The following is a 24,727-nucleotide window of genomic DNA, read 5'->3' on the forward strand; positions in this document are numbered from 1 at the left end:
AGAAAACATAATGTCAAATATCAGAAAAGTCACGCAGATTGGAACCCCCCGCTCGCCTTTGCCAACACCTTAAATGGACTGAACTGTAATCAAAATGAAATTCCCCAGCGACTCCATCGCCCTCGTTCAAGCCCAATCCTCCGGGTTGTATGGACCCTGCCTCCCTGCGGCACAATACCTCGCCCATCTCCTTCCCTTCTCAGCCTGCACTTCCTCGGCTCGTCTGGCCATTGCGACAACATCAACCGCTTGCCCCCGGCGGATCTTGCCCTCTCTTCGATAAGCATCCACGCGGTTGAGAATCTCCTGGCAATCGTCCCATATCCTGCGTCGGTTTTGCAGTCCCTGTAATTTCTTCCAGTTTCTCCCGACCTCAGTCTGTAGACTGTACCAGTCCGTCTCGGTACGATCTAGCTGAATGACCGCGGTTGTGGGACGGGGACCACCGGACATATCCTCGAGTTTCTCAATCTCCCTGTCTATGGCTTCAATAGCAGCGTCGTTGGAGTCGGGGTCGCCAGAGTCATGGGCTTCGTCCTCCAGAACTTCAATGGCGTTTCTTAGCTCTGTCAGTCTGGCCTGTCGGGAATTCTCCTTCTTCTCTTCCTCTTCCCGTGTTGTGGTAGCCCAGAAGGAGATGGGCAACGACGACCAGGCTTCGTACAGCCACGGGCTGTCGCTCAAAGTCAAGTGATAGAAGAGCGACTGGGGCAGCTGCAAAAATGTCCGAGAAGCGAGCCGGAGGTTGGCAATATCCCTGAAGCCCAACTGCAGCAGGATAAACATCCTAATCTCTCCAGGAAGTCGGGAGAAGAGATCCGTGAGATTTTTCGCCATCGCGACGGCCGTGGGAGTTACTTCAGAGTCGGCCTGGCCAAGCTCTTTTGGACGCTTTGCTGAAGATAAGAGAGATTCCAAGCCAGGTACAAAGCATGGATTGGCGGCAAGGTACTCATCCCCTGGGGAATGATTCCAGGACTGCTGTTGGCCATTTTCGACATCGGGATGTCGAGGAAAGGCATGAAAGTCCTCGTAGTTTGCTTCATGTGCCCACCACTGCGTGAGGCATTCAATGTCGACAACGCCGTACCTATGCAGCGAGGCTCTCTTGAAAACCTCGAGACAGGTCGGATGAAAAGGCATAGCGTAGACTTCAGCGTCCTCGATAGTCCAGATGCAGTTGTCAGCATGAGGACTGTCGCAGTCATGACGAGCAGGAAAGACCTCGGGATAGTCCATGTCCCTGCTCGGCATGGAGTCATTCAGACCGCTGAGGAAGAAGTGCCCCGAAGTTTCAAACTCCTCATCATCCGGCTCAGGTTCCCAGCCCTCTGGCTTGCGCACAAGGCATTGGGAGGTTTTGCAACCCCTCATGGCCTTTACCGAGATGTTGTGTCCGTTGTAAGCATCGCCTTGATTACATCTTGGCCCTGAAATATGTTCCCAATCATCCGGTTCGAAGTTGTCTTCATCAATGTCGGCGGGGAAGACTTTGACGGGCTCTGCGAGAGCAGTCTCGGGTTCTTCAGCATCTTCATTTCCATCGACATATCTGTCGACCCAAAAGCATCCCGGTTCATCAGGACAAGACTCTGGATGGAAGTGATCTGGATAGTCGCACTCTTGACCCCAAGCTGCGCTGCGAGGCTCCTTCTCTGTGCGGGCACGGCTGATGTTGAAACTGACGCCACATATGTGGCAGTGAATTTCGGAGTAACCCATGGCGTAATGATTTTATTGAGAAATTGGCTTTCTGAGGTGAAAAATATTGCAAAAGGAAGAGTTCACGATGGCCCCTTTATGCTGACCGACGGTTAAATTTCGAAGGCAGAAGCCTGGGCGCCCCACATCGGCGATTACTTCTTTTGCTTTGGGAAGCACAGGGGACAATCAACCAGCCAAGAACAAGGCACCAGAACTGTAGATTGAAATGAAAGAGTACATTTCACTGAAAGATTTACCGGATGCTATTGGTCGGTTTACCGCAAGAAGTAACAAAACGAGCAACATGGATGTCGGCCGTCCAGTACGGGATCAAATCGCAACGCCTGGACAGATCTAGGGTGCTAAGATTCTATCGTACAAGGACCAATGATAGATGCCCGTAAGAATCACATCCGTGAAGCTTGGTCCCAGAATCAGATCGGGGTTTGGTGCCTTCACGCTGCTTGGCATTCGACCTAATCCAAGAGCACAGACTTGTCCTGCCTCCATCATGCTCAAAGACCTTCTGAACAAGGTGACAAGAAGCCATTATAGGCACTCGCCGCCGCCATAACTATCCGGGCACGTTGTTGCCTGCTGATGTCGGTGCTTCCTTACTTAGTGAACGTGGGTATTCAGCAAGTTCGTAGGAGATGCTTGTGTTTTAAACTCCGCTGCTTGGGAACAAAAATTATCCTTTGCAAGGACTCAGGTTATCGTGCTAGAACGTGGAAAGTGATGAAGGCAAAGGGGGAGGTCACGTGTGTTTGGGAAAGAAGAGATTGGACAGTCACGTGATACATCAAGGCAGCCCACTGAGTCAGGATTGGTAGAGATAAGATAAGATAGGGCAAGATAGAGGGGCAATTTCGAGGGGCAATTTCGAGGGGCACGAATGGATGGCATCAAAAAGTTTCTCTAGCAACAACCACGCACTCATCAATCAAGCTCCCATCTTTGCTTCTGCAGAAATCAGACAACATGGCCACCGGAATCGATGCCGAGGCGCCTCACAACAACTTTGACGTGCGTAAATTTCCTCTCCCAAGCCTCCTCGCTCTTCCCCGGCCGCGCCAACCCCCCCGCAATCCGGCTTCCACGGCTTCAGTACTGACATGTTTCATCACAGACCATCTTGGTGTTGGATTTCGGCAGCCAGACCAGCCATCTGATTCTCCGTCGCCTGCGAGCCCTCAGTGTTTATGCTGAGATGCTCCCCTGCACCACCAAGCTCGCCGATCTTACCTGGAAGCCCAAGGGTATTGTCTTGTCTGGAGGTAAAAATCCTTTCGGCCCTCCTCCATTTTTCTTTCTAACAAACTCAATAGGTCCCTCCTCCGTTTATGACGAAGGCTCACCCCGTGAGGCCTCCCTCCCTCGCACATGAGATGCAAGTATGCTGATCTAAAAAAGACGTTGACCCCGCTGTCTTTGAGCTTGGTGTTCCGATCCTGTGAGTCACCTCGGTGTTGAGAAACACACATTCACTGACACAAAGTTATAGTGGTATTTGGTATGACTCCATTTGAGCCCCATTATGGTATAGCACTAATTACTCGAGTTTAGCTATGGCTGCCAGGCAAGTTTTTCATTTTCTCCGATCTCGCAAATCTTTCACTAACCTCGTATAGGAAATTGCTTGGCAGACCGACTCTGCGAACGTTGCTCGCGGAATAGCTCGAGGTTTGTCTTTGTTCATTGAACCCGCGTGCCCACGGTTTCTAACAACTCGGCTGGACAGAGTACGGCCACGCTGACGTCACCATCCACAAGGTTGACAACCATGTCGACCGCCTCTTCGCTGGTCTGGGCGAGACCATGCATGGTGAGTTCTCTTCCTTCCCTATGAAACTTCCAAGTCTTTTACGGATTCTAACGCTGGATAGCCTACATGAGCCACTTCGACAAGCTCGTCCGCCTGCCTGAGGGGTTCGTTGTTGTGGCCAAGACTGCCAACTCCGAGTTTGCTGGCATTGCTCACCAGTCAAAGCCCATCTTTGGTGTGTTTGTCCATCACAAACTCGATTCACGTCACCCATCTCCCCACTTCATCATTCACTGGCCGCACTGCTGCGCTTTTGCCCCCGTTTTCTTTTCCCTTCTCGTTACATACGAGTCTCTTCTAACTTTACCCACTGTGTGCTCTTGACTAACTCAAGATCTCAACAGGCGTGCAATTCCACCCCGAGCTTGAACACGTATGCATACCAGCTCCTTTTTACCTTCCCGCCCCTACCACTCAGCTAACATGATGCGGCTCATAGACTCCCCGTGGAAGTGAGCTCTTACGCAACTTCAGTGTCGACATTTGCGGAGCTCAACCCAACTGGGTCATGAGTGACTTCATCGAGCAGGAGATTGCTCGTATCAGGAAGCTTGTTGGCGACAAGGCCCAGGTTATTGGAGCTGTTTCTGGTGGCGTCGACAGCACGGTGGCCGCCAAACTCATGAAGGAGGCAATTGGTATGCCATCAGGGTTGTATCATGCACATATAGAGAGGCTGACACATGTATAGGTGACCGATTCCACGCTGTCCTCATCGACAACGGTATGACCAAGTCTTGTGTGCGAGCCTAACGGACACTAACTTGGTATAGGCTTGATGCGTCTCAACGAGTGCGAGCAGGTGAAGGAGACTCTTCAACAGCATCTCGGAATCAACCTTACGGTAGTTGATGGCGCCGAGCTCTTCCTCGGCCGCCTCAAGGGCGTCAGGGAGCCCGAGAAGAAGCGCAAGATCATTGGAGAGACCTTTGTATGTCCTCAATTGCTCCATCTCTCCCGGCGTTCATGTCGCCAGCGGTGCTAACTGGTTAATAGATTGACTTGTTCGAGAAAGAGGCCATCAGAATCGAGAAGGAAGCAGAGAACACCCCCAACGCCGGAAAAGTCTCTTGGTTTCTCCAGGGAACGGTATGTCACCCTGTGCCATGGCCCTTCTTATGTGGATGCCTGGATTGACTGACATCTTTGCTCTGATGTAGTTGTACCCGGACGTGTATGTGTAGCGAGCGGTTTGTGTACCAGGGGAAGACTGACCGTCTACAGCATCGAGTCACTGAGCTTCAAGGGCCCTTCTGCCACTATTAAGAGTTAGTAGCTTTTGTGGAAACCGACGCCTGCAATGACTGACACTTATCATAGCTCATCACAACGTTGGTGGTCTTCCCAAGGCAAGTCCCCCCTCCCACCCTCCGTGTCCAACCTTGAACTAACCGAGCCATAGCGAATGATGGACGGCGTTAGTTGCACCTCTCCTTACTCTTTTCTCTCGTATCATGACTGACTTTGACCATGACAGCAAGGCCTACGCGTAAGTTACCAGTTCAACCCCCTGAAGTCCCTCCAGTTACCGCACCAACTCTCCTATCATTTTTGACCATCTCCATCCCCCTGAGCGCGAAAAGAGACCCACAAAGGCGTCCCCCCCCCCGCTCTTGAGCGTCCGGGGAGTAAAACTGACAGCGATTCAGCTCTTGGAACCTTTGCGCGAGCTCTTCAAGGACGAGGTCCGGGCACTTGGTAGGCGTCTTCAGATTCACGAGGATCTCGTGAACCGACATCCTTTCCCCGGGTAAGTTTCCTCTTTTTTCTTTTTCCATTTTTCCTTTTTTTTACCCCCCTGAGGGGCCAAGGGGGACACCATCCCACCAACAGCAGGTCAAGCTGAACCTTTTGAGGCTGTGCGGGGCTAATTCTATGGACTACACAGACCTGGCATTGGAGTTCGTGTCCTGGGAGATATTACCCCTGAACGAGTCGAAATCGCGAGAAAAGCCGACCACATCTTCATCTCCATGATCAAGGAGGCCGGAATCTACAACGAGGCAAGTTTACTGGCACTAGTAGTTCGAACAAGAGCTGACTGTTCAAATAGATGTCCCAAGCCTACGCTGGTTTGGATACCAACAAGGGTATGTGCACCAGGATGGGGTGGTTAAGACACCCGTCTCGACTTGACTAACTGTTCCTCACAGCTGTTGGCGTCATGGGAGACACCCGTGTCTATGGATACATCGTCATGTAAGTTATCGCCCACTGCTCTGTCCTAGAGACCTGAGTTCTGACCTGGTTCATAGCCTCCGAGCTGTCACAACTAGTGACTTCATGAGCGCCGAGCCCTACGAGTTCTCCTTCAAATTGCTCAAGGCCATGGCTCGCAGGATCGTTAACGAGGTAGACGGAGTTTCCCGGGTCACATATGACCTGTAAGTCACTTCCCTTGTTTCCGTCTTGAAGCCTCAGCTGATATTTGGCAGTTCTTCGAAGCCCCCCGGCACCATCGAACTGGAGTAGAAACTGGATTGATCTAGAGGCAGAGAAAGACCAAATTGGGCCTCAAGCATGGGTTTCTATGAAGACAATCTTCTCAAAGTGCCGTTTTTGTGGGCAGATAGACTAGGGAAAAGTGAATCGATTTTAAGTAAGCAACAGAAAACAACTTGCCAAGGACTGTGATGATTCGCTTGAACTGTCGTGAATTCTCCGCCAGGAATCACTCATTCAGCCAAGAAGTTGGCGACTAAGACTTTGAGCAGTTTGTTACCTGTACATATCAGCCTGATCAAGCAACCAAGTCTTCCCAGGCAAAAACACAACGCTTTCGGTTCAGTCACCAAAGACGTAGACGATTGGCACATCCAGTTAGTTGAGTTGCACACCCACGGTTCTGCAGTGTAGGGCCAGCTAACTATGCTATTGTTCAGTACCTTTCTTTGGTGTTGGTCTAATTATCACACACCAAGGCCATCATTTGCCAAGGCCATCAGGACCAACTCAGCCGGAATTGAGAGCCAACACGTGGTTTCATTTAAAAGAACCATCATCTGTCTGATTTGCGTGGGCTGTTTTGTTCCTATGGGCCCTTTCTCCCTTGAACTAAACCCTATTATATGCCTGCGCTTAGGAGAATTGCTCTCGAATGGTAAACGCATCCACTATACTCATTTTCGCTCCTGAGAACTTCCCATGCTAGAATAGTAGCACGGGAAGAGTTCATTCAGGCCTCCAACGCTGCATATCGCCCTCTACACAGCCCACCTGAGGCTTGCATGATTCTGTGGGGAGCTGACACTTGGCACCAACGTGGAGCATCCGAGAAGCCGAGAGAACTGCCAACAACCCAATAGATTGTGAAGATCACATTCGATAGCTTGGCAAGTGGTACATAAATCGGTGGGTGGTGCAGAGATAAGCGCCCAACTTGCAGGTAGAGGCACAAAGCAGGTTGGGCACACGAGGAGGGCGACGAAAGCCTGGTGATTCGTAGATGCTACGAATGAAACCGAGGCTCTGAGCGCCGTGGATTATCCCTTGCATTTAGTTACGCCAGGTTTCTAAATAAGAGCACTTGGCGAGAATGAGCACACGATGTGGCGTGGCAGCGACTGCCTGTCTAGTTAGCTAGAGCGTTTGCCTTGTCGCGGAGGCAGCCCATTCCAAGCCTTTCAATGGCTAAGGGATATGATCATATCAAAACATGTTATAAGCCATGCTGGTCTATACTGAGTTGTTGTGAAGGAGGAGAGGTCTACTCTGTCTTGCCACCAAGGCAACCATATGCTCAATGGTCACGTGAACACTGGTTGATCGAGAGACACAACCAAAAATCAAGCAAGCAAGCAACAGACATCACTAGACTGTTTCACTTGGTCTGCAGGGTGCTCTCCAGCGTGATGACGGCCAATCTAGCAAATCACGATACACGAGGCGCACCTCGCGTGTAAGACACCCAAGAACCCTCCGCCTCTTGGCGTGCGGAGAAGCTAGCACAGCCCATACGGTCCGTCCCGCCATGACGGATTCAGCTTGGCGATCCTCGCATGGGTAGCGAGTTTAGGGTCACCAGTTTTCTTGCTTGTAATGGGTTACAGCTTGGGGAGGCTGAGTGGTCATCTGGCTCAGTTTGAGTTGAGGTGCTTTCGTTTCGATCAAAACCACGCTTGATATAGAAAGCATATCTGCTGCCAAGAAACGGTATGTCAACGAGGCCATCCAACATGCCCACTAAGTTGTAATGAAACCGCCCATGTCTTGCTTCCTCACTTGTTAGTTCTGAATAGCCGCCGAGTCCATCCTGTATGTCTTGCCAAGTCCATTCCATCCCCCGATAGGCAGAAATGGTGGGAAGAGATGTGCCACGTTGCCCACAAGAGGAGGCCACGCCAAGATATGTCATTGCGAGATATCCAGCCGCAGAGGACTTGGCGCTGCAGAGACATTGGAGGCCTGCGAGGGGCAAGTTGAAGGCGATACGAGACCATATCACCAGACACTGCCTGTTTCAGACAGTGGCAGAGCATTATATAAAGTAGTCATCTCTCCGCTTCTCCAGTTACTATCTTCCACACTTCCAACGCCAGTCTCTCAATTCCAACTTACCCCTTACACCCAAACCCCAATACAACATGTCCGATACCCTCAAGAACGGCGAGTGGCTCAAGGTCGGCGAGAGCCTTTGGAGCCCTGATGGTTCCGTCGAACTGAAAATGCAAGAGGATGGTAAGCTGGCCATCTACTGGGAAGGGGAGTGCCGGTTTCAGACCACCGACGAGGAACGCGACGACATTGATGGAATTCGAATCCAAGAGGACGGGAACTTCGTTATTTAGTAGGTTTTATACCTTTGACTAGTAGTTATCGTCTGTGATAACCTAACCGCGTCTTCCAGTGACAACGACGGCAATGCTGTCTGGGCCTCTGACACTGCTGAGCCCACGGGAGACAGCAGCGTCGAGGTTGTTGTCCAAGATGACGGCAATGTAGTCTTGTACAAGAAGACCGCCATCTGGTGCAGCGAGACTCACAAATAAGGGTGGTGCTGTTGAAGAACCAAGGTCGTGGTGGTGATATGGCAACCTCTAGGGGGACACGTGATGCTCTACGTGACTTCGCCTGTCACACACTTCTGTCGGACATGCACCTTTTTACTTATTGTTTGGTTATGGTTGAATGATAAAACGTGTTCTTAACGGTCGTTTCCTGATTATGTGTGATTCATGTTTGTTCAGCCATCCGGCAGCTCATCTACACCCAGTTGTGCAACAATTGTCAGACGTTTTTGGCAACGATAACAGCCCAAGAGAAACAATACTTTAATGATGGAATAAAAAGTGTCTCATTTACTGTTATTTGAGACTAATAGTTCTACTCACTCAGTGCAACTGCCAGGTTCATTCACGATATGTGGTTTCTACAGTCCCTAAACCTCTACAACGCCGTGATAGGTGTGTACGATCTTAATGTATGCTTCGTATTCCCTACAACATCAATACAATCGCCTCGGTGCAAGGAAAATGCCATCCAAATGATGTCCAACCACATGCTGAGGCGGAAGGGATACGATGCTATCATTGGTTTCAGCTAGAACAAGATTATCGATCCACCCAAATCATCCAGCAGCCCGCACTAAAAGCTAGAAATGGCTCATATAACACAGGTTGGTATTAGTGCTGCACGATAAGGGCCAGTTACAAAAGGCTATATGCCGTCTCGTTGGCTGACCGAGACTCGCGAGGCTTGGTCTAATCCCCGGCAGCAAGGCATCGTCCATATACAAGTAATACCAGATCATCTGATTTAAGTAGAACATTCCCTTCATCGGGTGACAGTATCAACGGAAAATGTACCATTTCCTCCTGCTGACGTTAATGCCGCCAAGGAAGCGAGTGGGTGGAACAAATGCAGCAGCAACCTTCGCCGCCATTGAAGGCCTGACACCGACTTTATGGCAAGATAGAGCATACTACAGTAGAGGCATATAAGATTTCCTGATGTAGGCCTCCTCGGCACAGGCCAACTTGGAAGGGGATCAAAATTGGCAGCTTCTTGCAGTGGTCTCCGTGGCCCGTAGTAGGTTGGGCTCATGTAGTGTTCCCACGGTGACACTGGATTGCGAGACCTCGGGCATAGAGCTGTGGCGGTGCATGCAGATGCCATCGAAAAACCTTCGGGTTGGAGGAGCCAGTAGTCCCTTACCCAAGTGACAATCTTCCGCAACTCATTCAGGATCTCACTGGGAATGAACTCCTTGTGATGGATAGTGATATCCCTGATACTCTAAAGTAGATCTGGCGCATCAAGAGAAAGCTGGTCGATGGTGCTACTTCCCAATTTTTCGAAACAGACGGGTATCCTCAACGCCCGAACGTTATTTGCTAACCAGGCAGGTCTTCCAGGGCGATGGTCTTCACTTGCTGAAGCCTCTGATGCTGATATCGATGGCGAGCCATTTGACGAGAAGTATAGGGCGTCCTGTGTAGCTTCTTAGTGTTTAAAACCGGCGATATCACTAGTAGATCTGATTGGCGAGGTTAGTATTGTATTACTCTGGTTGTTGGGATAACAATGTCGCTCAGCATCTCAAGCATAGGTAGTAGTGATACAGGGTAGTCGCATCGACATGTGCATTCTACTCTAAAAGATGGATAGATATGGGCATTAGAGCAGAGACTAGCTTGAAGCAGACAGACTGTTTATTTGAGTGCACGTTACGATGCTGAAAACCACTACTTGTAGCCAAGGTCAAGTTCCTTGGTGAAAGAAGAGCCTTTTCAAATACAAAATCACTATCCACTCCACTACAACAAGCATGGTTGCCCTTTCGCTATATGGATTTGGATGTAGGTATATTATCTAACTCTCTCCTTCTACAATTTATACAAGGAGAGGAGGTTTCTCTTGGTCAAGGGCAATGTTTAAGCAAGAGTAGTTTAAGCACAGGGAGAGAAAGGTTCAAGTGAGGCTTGCGGATGTTGGCATCTAGGGATCTTTTCCCCCCGTGATGCATCCGCTTCAGACCTATTTTGGCATAAGGTTGACCCGATGTGACGGTGGAATACGGGTTGTTATTGACAGAAACGCCGACCCTGGCAGTCATCGTTACCGTTCCCTTGAGCTGGAGCCAAGACCTGTCAGAAGTAACGGTGTTGGTGGTGGGCTCGTAACGGAGCAGGGGTCCTTCAGCCCGCACGTTTTGACATGGATTCGTCGGTGAAAGCATTCGATGCAATGCATCGATGACCCTGAGGTACTGGTCATGTTACTCAACTTGATGAAACGTCAACAACAGTACCGTCAGTTATGATATGACCAGTAATTAAACAGTCACAAGCGCAAATGATGCCCTCATTAGGAAACGCGCGCAGAATCAAGCTTAGTTTAGGGCTTGCCGGTCAAGATCTGGCCGTAACCAACACGCATCCGCAAACGGGATCCAGGGCGACGGGATCCATCAGGGGCCCAGAGGCCATCTCATCTCCGTAGCGCGGAATCGAAACAAAAATGGAAATATCTCACGCGACCTCTTGAGAAAGAGATGAACGGCCCCCGCTTGTTCGATCTCGTCTGGTGACGGATCCTCGTAATAACGTGCTTCATTGATAGCCCTTCGCAATGAGGACCAAATATGGAGCCCGATGACACCGAGAATGATTCGATAGGCTTGCCCGTAGCGAAGATTCTCGGCTGTAAAAAATTTGTCTTCCCACTTGGTGCTGATGATTTCAAGCCACGCTCGTATAGCCAGGCGGTGGACTGATGGACCCCTGTCGATTCTTGGCCCACGCGAGACCAATGGAGGATGGACTGCGACATTGGGTTTGAAGGGAATGCTGAGGCGAGACATGGGGACTTCTCGTATACGGAGAACAGTCCCATGACATCTGCAGCCTTAAGGAGGACGTTTGCAGGGAATGGAAGTGGTCGTTCAAGATTGATGCACCAGCGTTAGACAGGGATCAGTTGGCAGTGGTTCTCAGTGAAAGGCCAGAAGCGATGATTCATTCATCGCGATCCATCGGAGATTCCAGTCCGGGCGTCTTGTCTCTGGCCCGCTGAGGGGCTCGTCCACCGACAAAAGACCGTGCGAGATTGCATCAGGGCGATCTGAGGGGATTCCACAGAGGCTTCTAGCGTGGCAATAGCGCCTGAGCAGGCGAGGTGTCAGTGCAGGCTAGACGAGCGCAGCGTCTAACCCTTGCTGAAGGAAGCATTGATGGTTGCCAATTTACGAAGCCAAGACTTGAGCTAAAGCATTCTTATTTCTTGGACCTGTGATATCGTATCGTCGAGAGCTTTCAATATCAAACAGACCCCATTCACACGTCAGCGGTGAATCGGCAGGGCCCGGGAATTGCCTTGTCGATCTGTGCTCCACACGCTGCCGTCTTACCCTTCAAGGGACATGGTTGGCTGACTCGTATCACCAAGAGACTGGTTTGCATTCGAACAATCATGTTGAAACAGAAACAAAGAGTGCAGCTTTTTCTGCTACTCTTCCAGATTAAGTCTATGCTGTCTATACCCTTCCGATGCGCCCTGACATAAATAATGATCCGTAATGAGGTCCCTCGCTTTGATGTCTATCCACCCTGCTGCAGAATCCTTGATGCCAAAGCTGAGCCAAATCTCGTCATCCAAAAATCCATGGTTCCCTGGGAATTCGTCCGTCTGATTCGCAAAATACACCATGCTCCCTGTCCAGATGTACTGCCCGTCTACCTCCCCGTGATACGAGAGCTTTCTGCTCACGCTCACCATGTTGTATGGTGGCGCAGCAGAGTACGCGGCAATCCGTCGATCGTACCATAGATAGCCCGCTTCCCATGTGTCGCGTCGACGTTGAACCATGCCCAGCATGACCGTGTTGTGCTCATCCGGTTCGCAATCGCCTCTATTACAAAGCGTGAGGCTGAGCATGGGACTCGACTGGTGGACGTTCTTATCCGAGAGCATAACGTCATGCATACACGTCATCTTCTTGTCGCTGTGCCATGTGTCTTCAGGCTTGACGCCAATTGGATACGGCGCCTCGACCGCCGAGACTTGGTCCTTCTTGGCCACGACCTCTTCGACTGGCTCGTCGTCTTCTGTCCAGCGGAATAATTGGCCTGGTTCCACCATGAAGAGGAGTTCGTCTTCGTTGCTGAAGGGGGATTGGGCGGGCGCCCAGTTCTTCTCGCGTTGGTATCGGGGGTGGGATTCTTGTCCTGATGGAGGCTGGCGACGAAGCCCAACTGGTGTCTTAAATTGAACCGGGGGCATCTTCTTGGCGTATTCTTCTCCCAAGACACGCTCAAGCTCTGGAAGTGCTGCCCGTACGTCGACGATGAATTGCCCTTGACAGAGCACCTCGTCGTTGACTTGATAAGTAAAGATGAGAAGAGGTTCGCCCTTTCTTGTCCAGAACAACTTCATATCTTCTGGACCGATATACTTGTCCATATCGGGCTGATGCTGGCAATGGTGTTCTGGCCCGGCAAAGTCTTGTACAAGGAGCTTGGCCCATTTGTTGCTCGACTGTAATATTGGGCGTCCAAGTTTGGTGTATGTAAGGTTGGCAAAGGTGGCGACTTGACGAGCGAGTCTGTACTTGGTACCGTTGATAACCTTGTCGACGTGTAATGTTCGCGCAATGACGAGGAAATCGTGAGCGCTGTTGCTCCCACGGGGAAGCTCGAGGAGGGTCGGGTTCATGATCTGGTAGCCCGTCTTCTTGACGTCGATCTTGTTGTAGAAGCCCATGCTATTCCGCAGACTCGTCAGTAGTCGATAGTCGTTTTCGTAGCCGGGCCGTTTGCGATAAGCGTTCAATTCCTCCTCCTGATCCTCCACCTTGTCATCGTCATGTCCCACGCCATGCCCAGCATCCGTGGATTGCGACTCATTCTCGTAGAAGAAGGGATGCTCTGGGGCCGGGGCGATAGATAGCCCATCACCATCAAACGTGACCCGAAATACAGTAAAGAGAATGAAGATGCACGTAGTAATCGCAGCCGCCGCGATTACTATGCGCGTCCGGCCATTGTAGGACCGCATAGTGTCACAACAAAGCCGTGATGGTCGAAAGAGTAAACAGCCATGGATATGACGAAGCGCCACGAGCACCAAGGCCCGAATACCATTTATATTCCCAGCAATGACCCTTGTTCAAGCTTTTGCCAAGTTTCTTGGTCCTTGCATCATGCCACCATCCGATCTAGCCGGGGCCGTGGGGCCTCGTATAACAGTAAGCGTATGGACTCAGGCTAATGGTGTTCGGCTGATGGGCCCGAGATTCTGGGGCGTTTTGGAAACGGGGGCGTAGAGTCTGAAACGGAGGTTGAACGGTGACGTCCGGGTTTGATCTGGGGGCGGCTATTTGATAGGTTGTTGATGAGCGGTAAACGTCCATGGTATTGGTTATATCGTACTGAGGCTGATTCAGGAGCCCATGGCAGGAGATCACCCTGTCACAAAAGGCGATGCTTAGGCCAATCACAGATAGAGCGTGATTGGAGGCCTGAGATGCTTCTTGCTCCTCTGCTACCAAGCGACATGTTCAAGCACCTAGTCAATGATGGCTGACAGGACGCGTAAGGCTGCATACAAACAGTGACACTCCACTTGCCGTCTTTTCCATGAATGCCGACACCCCCAACTTCTTAGCGCGCGGCCACTGACTCTGACACTATCAACCAGTTGCCGCCTCGATGAGGTGGCTTCTCGAAACAGCCTGACTTTGGATGTGACATGCAAGAGCTAAGCTGATCTGGGAGCTAGCTTGACAGTGATCGTCAACCAAGCGAAGCCAACCATCATCGCCGGCAGTTGACCTCCAAAAGACGCTTCGGTTATCTCGGAACCATTTGAAACACCGAATTTCTCCCACAGCCGCCTACAAGAAGCAACAACTGTCCCTGGACGCAGGCATTCTAGTTCGTTTCCACCTATGGCGTTCAAACCCTGTGACCCTAGTTTTCAGATAAAGGGGCTGCATCTGCCCATCTGCTATGAGGATCAACGCAGTCCCATGGATTGTCCTCCTGAATTATGGATGTTGAACGATTGCATTACGCGTCTGATGTCTTAGGCGCCCAGTTCTCTTTTCCGCATCATTTTTTACTCCCCCTTCATTTCTATCGATATGATTCCTTCCCACGATGAGGTGCCGACTTGCCGACCTCGTCAAAGTTTGGCGGCGCTTTGCGGTGAAAACTCTTCCACGGCCATCGCGCATCTCACGCATCCGCTTGCTCTTGAGTTTGACTAAGCACCAAATTAGGGCGGCAAGGGCATCGAGATCCACGAAGTGAATTCCAAATCACCAGGGCCTATCTCGGCCTCTCAATAGCAGTGCTGTTTGGCAGAGGGCGACTGACTGCTAGTGCGCCAACCTTCTCATTGGAGCCCTATCATTTCCCGTCATTGAACTTATCCTTGTATCACCCATAGCCTGGTCTCCGTGGTTGACATTTATGTCGTGGTTTCGACAGACATATCAAGAACAAGAATCTCATTCTCGTTGCTAGTAAATGTAGGCTTGTGTGTTGATCGAGGGGAAATTGCTGAAAAAAGTCACCTAGTGGCGTCTCCCATCAACATCTTTGCCCAGTATTGTTCTGTGTGTCTGGAATAGAGAAGAAGTAGGGTAGATATTCACCGCACAAGCCTTGCGCAGGGGATGTTACCTGACAGAGATTGTGCGCTTGCCGATCAAGCAGATTCAACTGCCGAGACCTTCAATTCCGTACATCGCTTTTGAACAACAGTCTCAAGTGTCCATAGTAACGGGGTGAATTCCATCCGAATGTTTCACACCTTACCTCCCTTAGATGTGAACATAATGAATCACTGCCAACACCAATAACATTCAGTGAATGGCTGATCATCACCATCTTGGGTGCGGGGAATGGTAATTCGTGTCGTACAAGAATGTTTCACACTCGGCACGGCATGTGTTGAGTCACGGCCATCACTCCTCCCTGAATGTTGAGCATATCAAGGGGTTTGGCAGGCCATGACTAGAAGTTGTCTAGCGAAGCAATTCAACTTTGGTTCTACATACGCGATAACGAACAATGGGGGCAAAACCAGAACATCCTGCGGCACTAGATATTATCGTGGTTGGTGCTGGCATCAGTGGGCTGGCTACCGCAATCTCGTGCTCATTATCAGGCCATCGCGTCACAATATTCGAGACTGCAAAAGAGCTTGGCGAGGTGAGATTTGAGAAACCCTCTCTAAGCTAATCTTCCCATTATTGAACGCTGTTTAGGTCGGCGCAGGCCTGCAGATCACACCGAATGCCTCCTGGATACTCAAAGAATGGGGCGTCCCAGACAGTCTTTGGAAGCTGGCTGCAGAGCCCACATGTCTTGCCGTACACCGTTACTCCGATGGCAAAACCCTTGCGATGGAAAAAGACTTTGGTGAAAAGATAAGATCCAAATATCGAGCTCCCTTCGTCGCCTTACACCGGGCCGATCTCCACAAGGCCTTGTACGAGCGGTCACACCAGCTGGGGGTAGAGATACAGCTCGGGCAAAAGGTCGTGCAGATCGATTTTGAGCAGACCATGATCGTCACAGAGTCTGGTTTGACAGCCAAAGCCGACCTCGTCGTGGCTGCTGATGGTCTCTGGTCTCAGTGTCGACAGTGCTTCCTTGGTGTTGAAGAGCCCCCCCTGCCAACCGGCGATCTGGCGTATAGAATACTCTTGCACCTGGATGATATCGATGACCCCCAGCTCAGAGAATGGGTGAGTAAGCCTGCAGTTCATTTCTGGATTGGACCAGAAGCGCACGCCGTGGGCTATTCTCTTCGGGCAGGTAACATGTACAACATTGTCCTCTTGGTTCCCGACGACCTGCCTGAGGGAGTCAAACGGCAGACTGCATCCGTAGACGAAATGAGAGCCTTGTTTAAAGGGTGGGACCCTATTCTTGGAAGGTTCCTGGACATGGTGAAGAAGGTAGACAAGTGGAAGCTGATGCACCGTATATTTCTCTTTCACCACTAATCACTGTAACCCTCTTTCTAACGGACTTTTAGGAAGCGAGCTCCAAAACTGGGTCAACGATGAGTCTAATCTCGTCTTTGTGCAAGTACCAGGCTGTATTAGACCCCTTTGAAATGCTAACTCCTTGAAGGGGCGACTCGTGCCACCCAATGCTGCCCTATCTTGCACAGGGGGCCAATTCCGCTATTGAAGACGGCGCAGTTCTTGGACGCCTCCTCGGCAAGATCGACGGCAAAGAGCAACTTCCGAGCGCTCTGAAGATGTATGAAAGACTTCGGAAAAGTCGAGGGGAGGCCATTGTGAAGGAAGCTTTCAAACAGGTAGGCCCCGTTTATTTCCAGAGCCATTTTGCATCTAACCAGTCGCAGCGTGACGCATTCCACATGAAAGATGGCCCTGAACAGCAAGCTCGCGATGAACTGTTTCTTTCACAACTGGGGAAGGAGATTCAGGCACCATTCCCGAGTCGCTGGACTTGTCCCGACGTCCAGCGTTGGTTATATGGATACAACGTCAACAAGGAGCTGCAAGAAGCAATGAAGAGGGGACTTTCTAAGCTTTAGCACCTTCCGCTCTCCTTCTGCGGCTCTGTCTATCCAGTGGCGACTGAGAAGAAGGTTGAGGTGAGACAGCCAGTCAAGGTCTCGGTTTGTATACGCTTAACATTAAGCCTATTAGGGAGCATGAAATATGACTTTACCTTATTTTTTTTTTCATGGAAGTTCTGATTGGGCAAACTTCAAGGTTTCGGGGCATTGCGTTACGGACTTGAAACAGTGCTACCTCGTGCTCGCCTGAGCATCATCCTGCGCTTGGCTGACACTGGACGAGTGTCAGAATATCGAACTAGCCAGCTGCATGATACACGGGGCCATGGCAAGGCGCTCGCCTCCATATTTTAGCGCTTTCTAAAGCGCCTTGCTCTTGAAAGATGGAGGTGTCTGGATCTGGGTCTTAGAATTGTCTCTTTTCTCATTCTCAAGCAGGGATAGTGACTGAAGTTTTGGAACTTCCAGACCCGTTTTGCATCTCATACAGTCTATTGAGCGCAAAGAGGAGACATTAGCTTGCCTCAATATACTGATATTATGCCTGGTATTGCGCGGTCTGATATATAAGCTCTGCCATCTGCTTTCTCCAGGTCAGCCATCAGCTTACTAGCCATCCTTTCTTCAAGTGCAGGTCACATTCTTTTTCAATATTCACTGTAATTTTCACGAGCCCTGGTGGTTCAGCCGTCCTACTCAATCTCTACAGACTCCATCATCTCCTTCCAACCCAGTCAAAATGAAGTGGTCTGCTGTCTTCGCTCTCGCCATCGCCACCCACGGCTCCCTTGCGCGTAAGTCGCCAGAAAACCTGCCTCAAACTAACATGAACTGACTCTTGACTCCAGTTCCCCAAACGCGGTTTCGCAGGGCCAGCCCTAATAACGCAGACAGTACCACCAACAACAACAACGGTAACGTTGCCTCGTTCGAAGGCCAAGCATGTACCGATGGCACATTCAATGGAGTTTGCGATGACACCGGCCGATGCGGTTTAAACATCCCACCCAACGAATTTTCCAGACAGTTTGTGGCAGACCAGTGCGGCTTCGACAACTCTGAAACCGAGGATGCGTTTAGAGATTTCTTTGGCGGGAACAACGGCAACGATGATAACAATGATGATGGAGTGAATGGAGGTCCGGCTGACTTTGAGGGTCAAGCCTGTACTGATGGCACATTTGACGGTGTCTGTGATGATACCGGGCGATGTGGGTTGGAGCTTCCACCGAATGAGTTGTCGAGGCAGTTTGTTGCTGGCCAGTGTGGCTCTTGAGACTCTAGTCATCCAGTAGGATAACTGAATTAAGACCCAGATTAAGCACTCTGTGCATTAGAGTTGCGTGATTCGTGAGCTCAATAACCTCATCACCCAACAGCTACATGGACGTACGTGATGTTGAGCGCATGTCACCACTCAACGTGGGGAACCTAGCTGCCATGGCATCACAACAGTCGCTAGTTGGCCCTTTTATGCGCCGAACACGACGAACACGTAGCGGCATAATTAGGTTATGGTGTTTTACAGTATTGGGTTTTAATGCCGTCATGTATTATTACCAGTGTCTTTTGCTGTTGTGGCTGATGGTCTCTATAACACAAAAGACAGTCGAATCGATGATTTTCACACAAGAGTAGGCGAAAAATCGGTCCCCTTTACCATCTTTGAAGATGGGACCCAAGTGAAGGCCACGGAAGAGGGGGGCTTTGTTGAGATTGAAGAAAGAGGTTTCAAGGTCAGTCCTGAAGGCATAGTCACAGCCTATGACTGACTCAATACCAGGACCCCATCGGACGTTGGCCCAAGGACCAGCAACTCCGCGACATCAGGTCGTACATGCAGCTCGCTTTTGAGGAAGATTCCGAGGGCAGGGTTCTGTTCATGGCCACTTCTTTGGGGTCGAGAAGGGAGGAGGTGACCCGATTCCTCGCACACTTCCACCGGGAGATTCGAAATAGGGATATTCACTCATGTTTCAAGCAGAAAGTATGTAGTTTGGGGGAGGAAGCCCGTCGAGGGCTAAGGGAAAGCGCTTGACGCAGAAACTGGTGTCTCTTGGGTGTCATGCTCTGGTTCAGTGTGTGACGGAGGGTGCCACACAGTACTTTACAGAACGCAAAAAGAAAATCGCGAAGAGAGCATCTTTGTCCCCTCGCTGCATAGTCCCCCGAGGTCAAGCAGTCAAAAAGACTGAAAAGTCAAAAAGAGTGGATATTGGTGGGATTAAACCACCTGCGTTGGACGAACAGGGAATCGAACCCTGGACCACTCCCAGAGGCGAGATCTTTGGAGGGAACTTGCTAAGGGAGTATTATACCACTAAACCATTCGCCCGGAACGAGTTGTGATTGGATGATATTGGGCTTTCCAAAATTGAACTACAAGGCTTTCACGGGGAGACATGGCTTGAACCCCTTGATCCCTGCGAGCCTCTACCCTGAACATTCGAGACCATCATTCATGCCAAGATTTGCGATCATCGAAAAAGGACAAACCAGTTTGTTGAGTGGTTTATTATGCATGTATGTCTAGCCACAAGGTACTACGCTTCGCACGTAGATATTCGTTTCATTGCGGCTGCAAATCTACCTAACAAACAAATCCCGAGTCTCATCTTCATTCTTCGTCTAAAAAACCATCTCAACGCCATCACTCTAGTTCTTCCAGTTGTTGTTTTTGTTGTTGCTGCTGCTGCTGCTGATGGAAAAGTTCTCTTGTCAATTAGAGAAATAATCGATCGGCGAGGAACATTCTTCTTTGACTTGCCATCCGGCATGATACTCTAACTGCACCTCGGGAGAAACCCGCTGCTGCAACTGACTTATCGCATCCTCTTTGCACCCCTGGTAAAGAGCAATATCCTGCTTTAACCTTTCCATCTGAGCCCCCAAGTCACCACACTCCTCGACAATCTTGCAGAGCTTCTCCTGGGCCTTCTGCATGGCCTCCTCTGCATCCTGGAACTCCAGGTCCGCCGCTTGCTTGGCCAATGTGGCGATGTCCCGTTGACGGTATATCTTGGCAAGAGAACCCTCGCAGTCTGATTCGGCATTGACACTCCAGTCGAGAAACATGCCGCCGCTGCGTAGATCCATGAGGTTTTGTTGTAGGGAGTGAAGTATTTCTTCTTCCTGTTTTAGGGTCTGGATACGGTCGCTAGCTGTCCTTTGGAGTTCTTTGGCTGCGATGACACGGCATCTTTCTGTTTTCAGAGTCTTTGAAGCTTCCACGGCTGCCTCGTGTTTGTTGATGCGTTCTTTGGAGTATTTGAACGTGAGGGCCAGGCATTGGCTGATGCTGGCCTGTAGGTTTTGGAAGACTTCTTCAGTCATGTTGGCTGGCGGCGTGGTCGGACGTAGCTGGATCATGGTTGCTCATGGTAGTGCTAGGGGTTATTTATACACAGAGTCTTGAGCTCTAATGGCGCGGGATGAGGCCCTGATAGACATCACTCATGGTGTCATCACGTTGTGAGGTTAATTCGGTTGGGGTTATACGTTAAGGCCGAGGGCATCACATGTAAGTTTGTTCTGCAGTATAAGTGACATGCTCGGGTACACTCTTTCTAGCTTGATTGTAATGTTTGTTGTGTGTTGTTTTGAGCACAGCAAACTGTGTTGCGCTGTGTGAATCTGCACTCGATGGTTTTCCCTTGCATCCCACCAAAGCTTTAATGCAACGTCTCGGTTCAAGATCTGCGCTCCAGATGATAGGAGAGACAAAAGAGTTCCTGAATCTGGCTTGCTGAGTGTAAAGTTAGAGGCGGAGTGACTCATGAGAGAGTCAGTTGGCTTGCCTTTGAGATCGCAGAACCTTAACCTCGGGTGTTTTCATACTCAAGGGGATTTGCAGACCGGCTCGGTCCTTTATTCTCAACCTTCCAGGCAACCTACTCTGGGGAAAGATTTTGATGGTGAATCTCATTACGCGAAAATAGAAAAAATTTAGGCGTTGCTAAAGCCAAAAAGGTGGTCTCCGATGATAGCACCAGGTCACGTGAGCACCCTGACGAGATCTGACAGCATCAAAAAGAGAAAGCCTCGCAAACGCTCGCAATCGAAATATAGGAACAGCCCGATGCGGGGGTCGAACCCGCAACCTTGAGATCGCGTACTCGATACCATTAGATGGTATTTCTAAGAGTCTCACGCTCTACCGATTGAGCTAACCGGGCGTGGCTCGAATTGATGGAACCGCAGTGCGCAAACTGGAGTTCTGTGGACGTGGACCCATTTTGCCGGGGCTTCGGGAGGATCCACATAGGGTATATGAGGATGGGACTAGGGTTGTTGAGTGAGAGTAACTGTTTGAAATGTTTCATTCAGGACTTGAAAGCTTAGTTAGACGAATTTTGATCTTTAACTCAGTCATGCGTCGTCGTGTCATGGAAGCTTCCGGAATGCTCTGGGAGAATTCTAAATGCAAGTAAACTCTAACTGCTCGCTTGACGATAATGCTCAGGATCAGCAGTTATGGGTTGCTAAAACGAAGAAAACAAGTTCTAGAAGGTAAGAAAGGGTTTAAGCAGCATCCATGGGATATGTCGCATTACACTATAATCAAACCAATATCCGCAGACCGACTCTACTTCATTATTGGTGGCCTATCACAGAATTTTAGTTCCTTATAGATTATTAAGCCCGCGACGACGTGATGAGTCTTCTACTTCAACACCTTTGCCACACCAAATCATTACCCTTAAGAACACTCTCCTCGTGAATCTCCCTGTCATTGGGAAGCCCATAGCGGATAGCACAAGTCTTGCGGGCTTCTTTCCAAGGATCATTCTCGTCTCCTCCAACGACGGTTTGATTCGAAATGTTGACTCTGGGCATCTCGACACTGGCTTTCAGCAAGTCGAGGTACTGGCGTTGGGTAAGAATCTCCTTTCCGCCATATTAGAGGTGAAGGATGTCGTGCTCGAAGTGAAGAACTGATAATTCCCTTGCCCAGCGACCCTTGATTATGTCGTTCTGGGAGTACAACACAGCACAGGACTTGGGCATACCATGCCAGGTATCGATAAAGTTTTGGTTGTCTACTGCAAGACTCTCCCCTTGGTTGATAGCGGCCTGCACTCTAGCTTGAACAGCCGGATTTGTGACAAGGGTGCCTCCATAAACGACGACAGGCTGTTTCTCTTGTCTGTTGTCCCGATAGAGTCGATATATGGTAGAAGCGAGACAAAAAGTGAGAAGGTCAGCGTTCTCGATCTTGTCCATCTCTATCAGGGACTTGGTGAGTTCATAGCTAGCCAGATGTTGTAGTAGCCACGGGAAGCGCTTATGTTGCACTGCCTCGGCAAGCTTGAGCACAGTGAACCTGTTGTTGCTTGGAAGTAAAAGCGAAAATAATGCCTCCTTTGCACCCTGAGTATGTGTGACAGACTCTTGGTTGAAAGAGAGGGAAGTCCTGGGCCAGAATCCATGCTCAAAAGCCACATCGGCGGAAATCTTTTCGAGGTCCTCAATCACGACGATCACAGCAGCCTGGCCATTTCCGACGAATTCGTTCAGTGTGTAATCGTGTAGGGCCTTTTTCTTGCCCCCTGAAGCCTTTCTCACTGTGAATAGGTGGTTCAGTTGACCCAGCGACGTCATCAAACTGGCTACATGGTCCGGTGTCAAGGAATCCTCGGTAGCCCAGAGCTTCGAGTGTTGGAGAACAACGACATGTGAGATTTTGAGAATGACTAGCTCGGCATGATCGCGTATGTACTCATTGACCTGTTCAACAAGTTCATCGATAGAAGCACCGCTGCCGCCCTGCCAGCCAACTCCAAACTTTTGACCCTCAGGTGTGTAATGACCACAGTACCAGCCCGTTTGGGTGCCGCTGAGGGAGTTGTGGAGAGAATCTGGCAAGAGGGCATATGTTGCTCGGATGTCCAGATGCCTGACGCCAAGATGAAGCTGGTCTGAGATAGATTTTGTCTGCGTCAAGATGACGTTTTTGCCGCCACCAGCCGTGCCGAATCTGAGGTGATATGTGCCAGCATCGTGGGCGGATGGAAGGCAGATTTGGGAGAGTGTGCGATTTCCAATGAGATTACGATGCTTTTGCATCCAACCAGGAGAAGACATGGTGGCAGGGCAGTGGAGTGGTGTGAGGTTGTGCCAGACTGGAAGGACGAGTTGTTAACAAGGGATACGTGATGCTAAGAGCAAGAAAAGCCTGCGTGTCGGAGACCAATGATGTCCATCATCTTGTAGAACGGAGAAGTCAGGACAGGATCAAGTCTGGAAACACATAGAATAGTGGGCTGAGATGCATGCCCCTATTCCTTGTTGTCAGCTGATCTCGGTTGCTCAGTGACCATCGAGGCCTCTCTTGTCTGATCATTATGTACCCAGTCCAGCCTTATACTTAAGCCACAGAGCTGGTTGATTACAACAAGGACCAATAAACAACGACCACGTGATACATGCATTCAAATAAGAATTATGCTGTTCTCATACCCGGCTTCTTCTTGTACCCAAACAGTGACTCTTTTACTCTCGTCCCATACAATCAAGCACCACAAACACGGGAAAATGAATACTCACACAAGAAACAGCACTAAGAGAATGGAATCTCAACTAAGAACGGCCTATGTCCAGTGGTGGGACCATGAACAAATACATGTCTTGTGTCCATGGTGTGAACACCTACATCGCCACGGCTTCAATGACGACTACACACAGCAACGGCGCGTTGCTCATTGTGGCCCGTTTAGCCCCGGAAAATACTGTGGTATGAGCTACAGCATAGAGTTTCCGATTGGATCAAGCTCAGAAGAGGCGTGCTACGAGATTGATAAAGAAAACTTTCGACTTGTGGTAGGGGGTGCTCTATTACCTGACCGAGGCATCATGACGGAGAAGCTGATGAATTGAGAGCTAGATTCAGGGGCCCAATATCCTTGAAGAGGATATGGACAGAGGAAGTCGAAGGCGTACTGAGCGACATGGTTCAGGGAAACTTGCCGGCTGTTCAACAATTCCTCGAGACTTCGCCTGATGCCGATATTTTCTTCATTGAGTGCAATCAAGTGAGGTTATTATCCTCCGCAACTCTAATGGGAAGAGCGACGAAGACATCCCAGAACTGGATAGTCTCAAGACGGATGGTGTCACACTGCCTTGCATCTGGCTGCTACTGGGAACTTTCCGGATATGGTCGAGCTCCTGCTCTCCAAGGATGTTGATGTAAATGCTGTCGACATTGACGGCCGCACAACTCTAATGAAGGCAGAGTTATTGGGACGTTGGGAGAATGTCGACGCTCTCTTGAAGCACGGTGCTGATAAGTCCCTGCAATCAGTTGAGGGCAACTTCCCCCGACGGGCGGCTGATTACGCAAAGCCATGGACAGAGAATGAGCGGCGCAGAAAGCATTCTTTCTATATAGAAGATGGCCCCGCGAGAAACATGGATCGCAAATACGTTATGTTCCTTCTTGGTGAGGACAGAAAGAAACCTGCTATTCCTGGCCTGGACGGATTCACATTCCATCAAACCACTGGGTTCAACACTTCAACGTCTCTCACAACTCAATATCGCCCCCCAAGGAGTCCAAAGACAATCGCTCGATTGATTCGCAGTGATGGGCTACCAGAAATTGCAGCAATGAGCGGCTGGTCACACGGACAAAGCGACACCATCGACGTTGCAGGGTTTGACGGGACGTAGAGGGTACTGAAAATCTGTGAATAC

At 50.1% G+C, this 24,727-nt stretch overlaps 8 protein-coding genes and 2 non-coding genes across 10 annotated transcripts; 4 read left to right on the top strand and 6 right to left on the bottom strand.

The window, feature by feature from the left end:
* Window positions 1–126: 126 nt before the first annotated feature.
* Window positions 127–1,722, bottom strand: LRP88_10918 (uncharacterized protein; the record flags this gene model as incomplete). The annotated part of the gene is made up of 1 exon (XM_083247366.1): window positions 127–1,722. The coding sequence occupies one exon, from the start codon at window positions 1,720–1,722 to the stop codon at window positions 127–129; it is 1,596 nt and encodes a 531-aa protein (XP_083096514.1).
* Window positions 1,723–2,685: 963 nt separating this feature from the next.
* LRP88_10919 (GMP synthase (glutamine-hydrolyzing)) lies at window positions 2,686–6,001 on the top strand (the record flags this gene model as incomplete). The annotated part of the gene is made up of 22 exons (XM_083247367.1): window positions 2,686–2,730; window positions 2,834–2,981; window positions 3,033–3,065; window positions 3,118–3,146; window positions 3,336–3,387; window positions 3,446–3,529; window positions 3,591–3,704; window positions 3,874–3,902; window positions 3,969–4,167; window positions 4,221–4,253; window positions 4,303–4,460; window positions 4,526–4,618; window positions 4,690–4,703; window positions 4,754–4,797; window positions 4,850–4,903; window positions 5,011–5,018; window positions 5,179–5,279; window positions 5,418–5,536; window positions 5,593–5,619; window positions 5,683–5,728; window positions 5,785–5,913; window positions 5,965–6,001. 22 exons carry the CDS (start codon window positions 2,686–2,688, stop codon window positions 5,999–6,001), a joined length of 1,596 nt encoding a protein of 531 aa, XP_083096515.1.
* A 2,111-nt stretch (window positions 6,002–8,112) lies between these two features.
* Window positions 8,113–8,517, top strand: LRP88_10920 (uncharacterized protein; the record flags this gene model as incomplete). Its single annotated transcript, XM_083247368.1, has 2 exons — window positions 8,113–8,315; window positions 8,376–8,517. 2 exons carry the CDS (start codon window positions 8,113–8,115, stop codon window positions 8,515–8,517), a joined length of 345 nt encoding a protein of 114 aa, XP_083096516.1.
* Window positions 8,518–11,974: 3,457 nt separating this feature from the next.
* Window positions 11,975–13,522, bottom strand: LRP88_10921 (uncharacterized protein; the record flags this gene model as incomplete). The annotated part of the gene is made up of 1 exon (XM_083247369.1): window positions 11,975–13,522. One exon carries the CDS (start codon window positions 13,520–13,522, stop codon window positions 11,975–11,977), a length of 1,548 nt encoding a protein of 515 aa, XP_083096517.1.
* Window positions 13,523–15,543: 2,021 nt separating this feature from the next.
* On the top strand, window positions 15,544–17,047 carry LRP88_10922 (uncharacterized protein; the record flags this gene model as incomplete). The annotated part of the gene is made up of 5 exons (XM_083247370.1): window positions 15,544–15,684; window positions 15,741–16,461; window positions 16,517–16,547; window positions 16,615–16,804; window positions 16,853–17,047. The coding sequence occupies 5 exons, from the start codon at window positions 15,544–15,546 to the stop codon at window positions 17,045–17,047; spliced, it is 1,278 nt and encodes a 425-aa protein (XP_083096518.1).
* Window positions 17,048–17,771: 724 nt separating this feature from the next.
* Window positions 17,772–18,308, top strand: LRP88_10923 (uncharacterized protein; the record flags this gene model as incomplete). The annotated part of the gene is made up of 2 exons (XM_083247371.1): window positions 17,772–17,826; window positions 17,881–18,308. The coding sequence occupies 2 exons, from the start codon at window positions 17,772–17,774 to the stop codon at window positions 18,306–18,308; spliced, it is 483 nt and encodes a 160-aa protein (XP_083096519.1).
* A 963-nt stretch (window positions 18,309–19,271) lies between these two features.
* LRP88_10924 lies at window positions 19,272–19,367 on the bottom strand. The gene has a single exon. It is a non-coding gene; the product is annotated as a tRNA-Ala (tRNA).
* Window positions 19,368–19,687: 320 nt separating this feature from the next.
* LRP88_10925 (uncharacterized protein) lies at window positions 19,688–20,401 on the bottom strand (the record flags this gene model as incomplete). Its single annotated transcript, XM_083247372.1, has 2 exons — window positions 19,688–19,746; window positions 19,855–20,401. The coding sequence occupies 2 exons, from the start codon at window positions 20,399–20,401 to the stop codon at window positions 19,688–19,690; spliced, it is 606 nt and encodes a 201-aa protein (XP_083096520.1).
* A 703-nt stretch (window positions 20,402–21,104) lies between these two features.
* LRP88_10926 lies at window positions 21,105–21,207 on the bottom strand. The gene has a single exon. It is a non-coding gene; the product is annotated as a tRNA-Lys (tRNA).
* Window positions 21,208–21,931: 724 nt separating this feature from the next.
* LRP88_10927 (uncharacterized protein) lies at window positions 21,932–23,116 on the bottom strand (the record flags this gene model as incomplete). Its single annotated transcript, XM_083247373.1, has 1 exon — window positions 21,932–23,116. The coding sequence occupies one exon, from the start codon at window positions 23,114–23,116 to the stop codon at window positions 21,932–21,934; it is 1,185 nt and encodes a 394-aa protein (XP_083096521.1).
* Between the last annotated feature and the right edge of the window lie 1,611 nt (window positions 23,117–24,727).

This window comes from Fusarium phalaenopsidis (genome assembly GCF_050370095.1).
Source record: "Fusarium phalaenopsidis strain FUZ10S chromosome Unknown contig_32306, whole genome shotgun sequence".
Taxonomy (NCBI): domain Eukaryota; kingdom Fungi; phylum Ascomycota; class Sordariomycetes; order Hypocreales; family Nectriaceae; genus Fusarium; species Fusarium phalaenopsidis.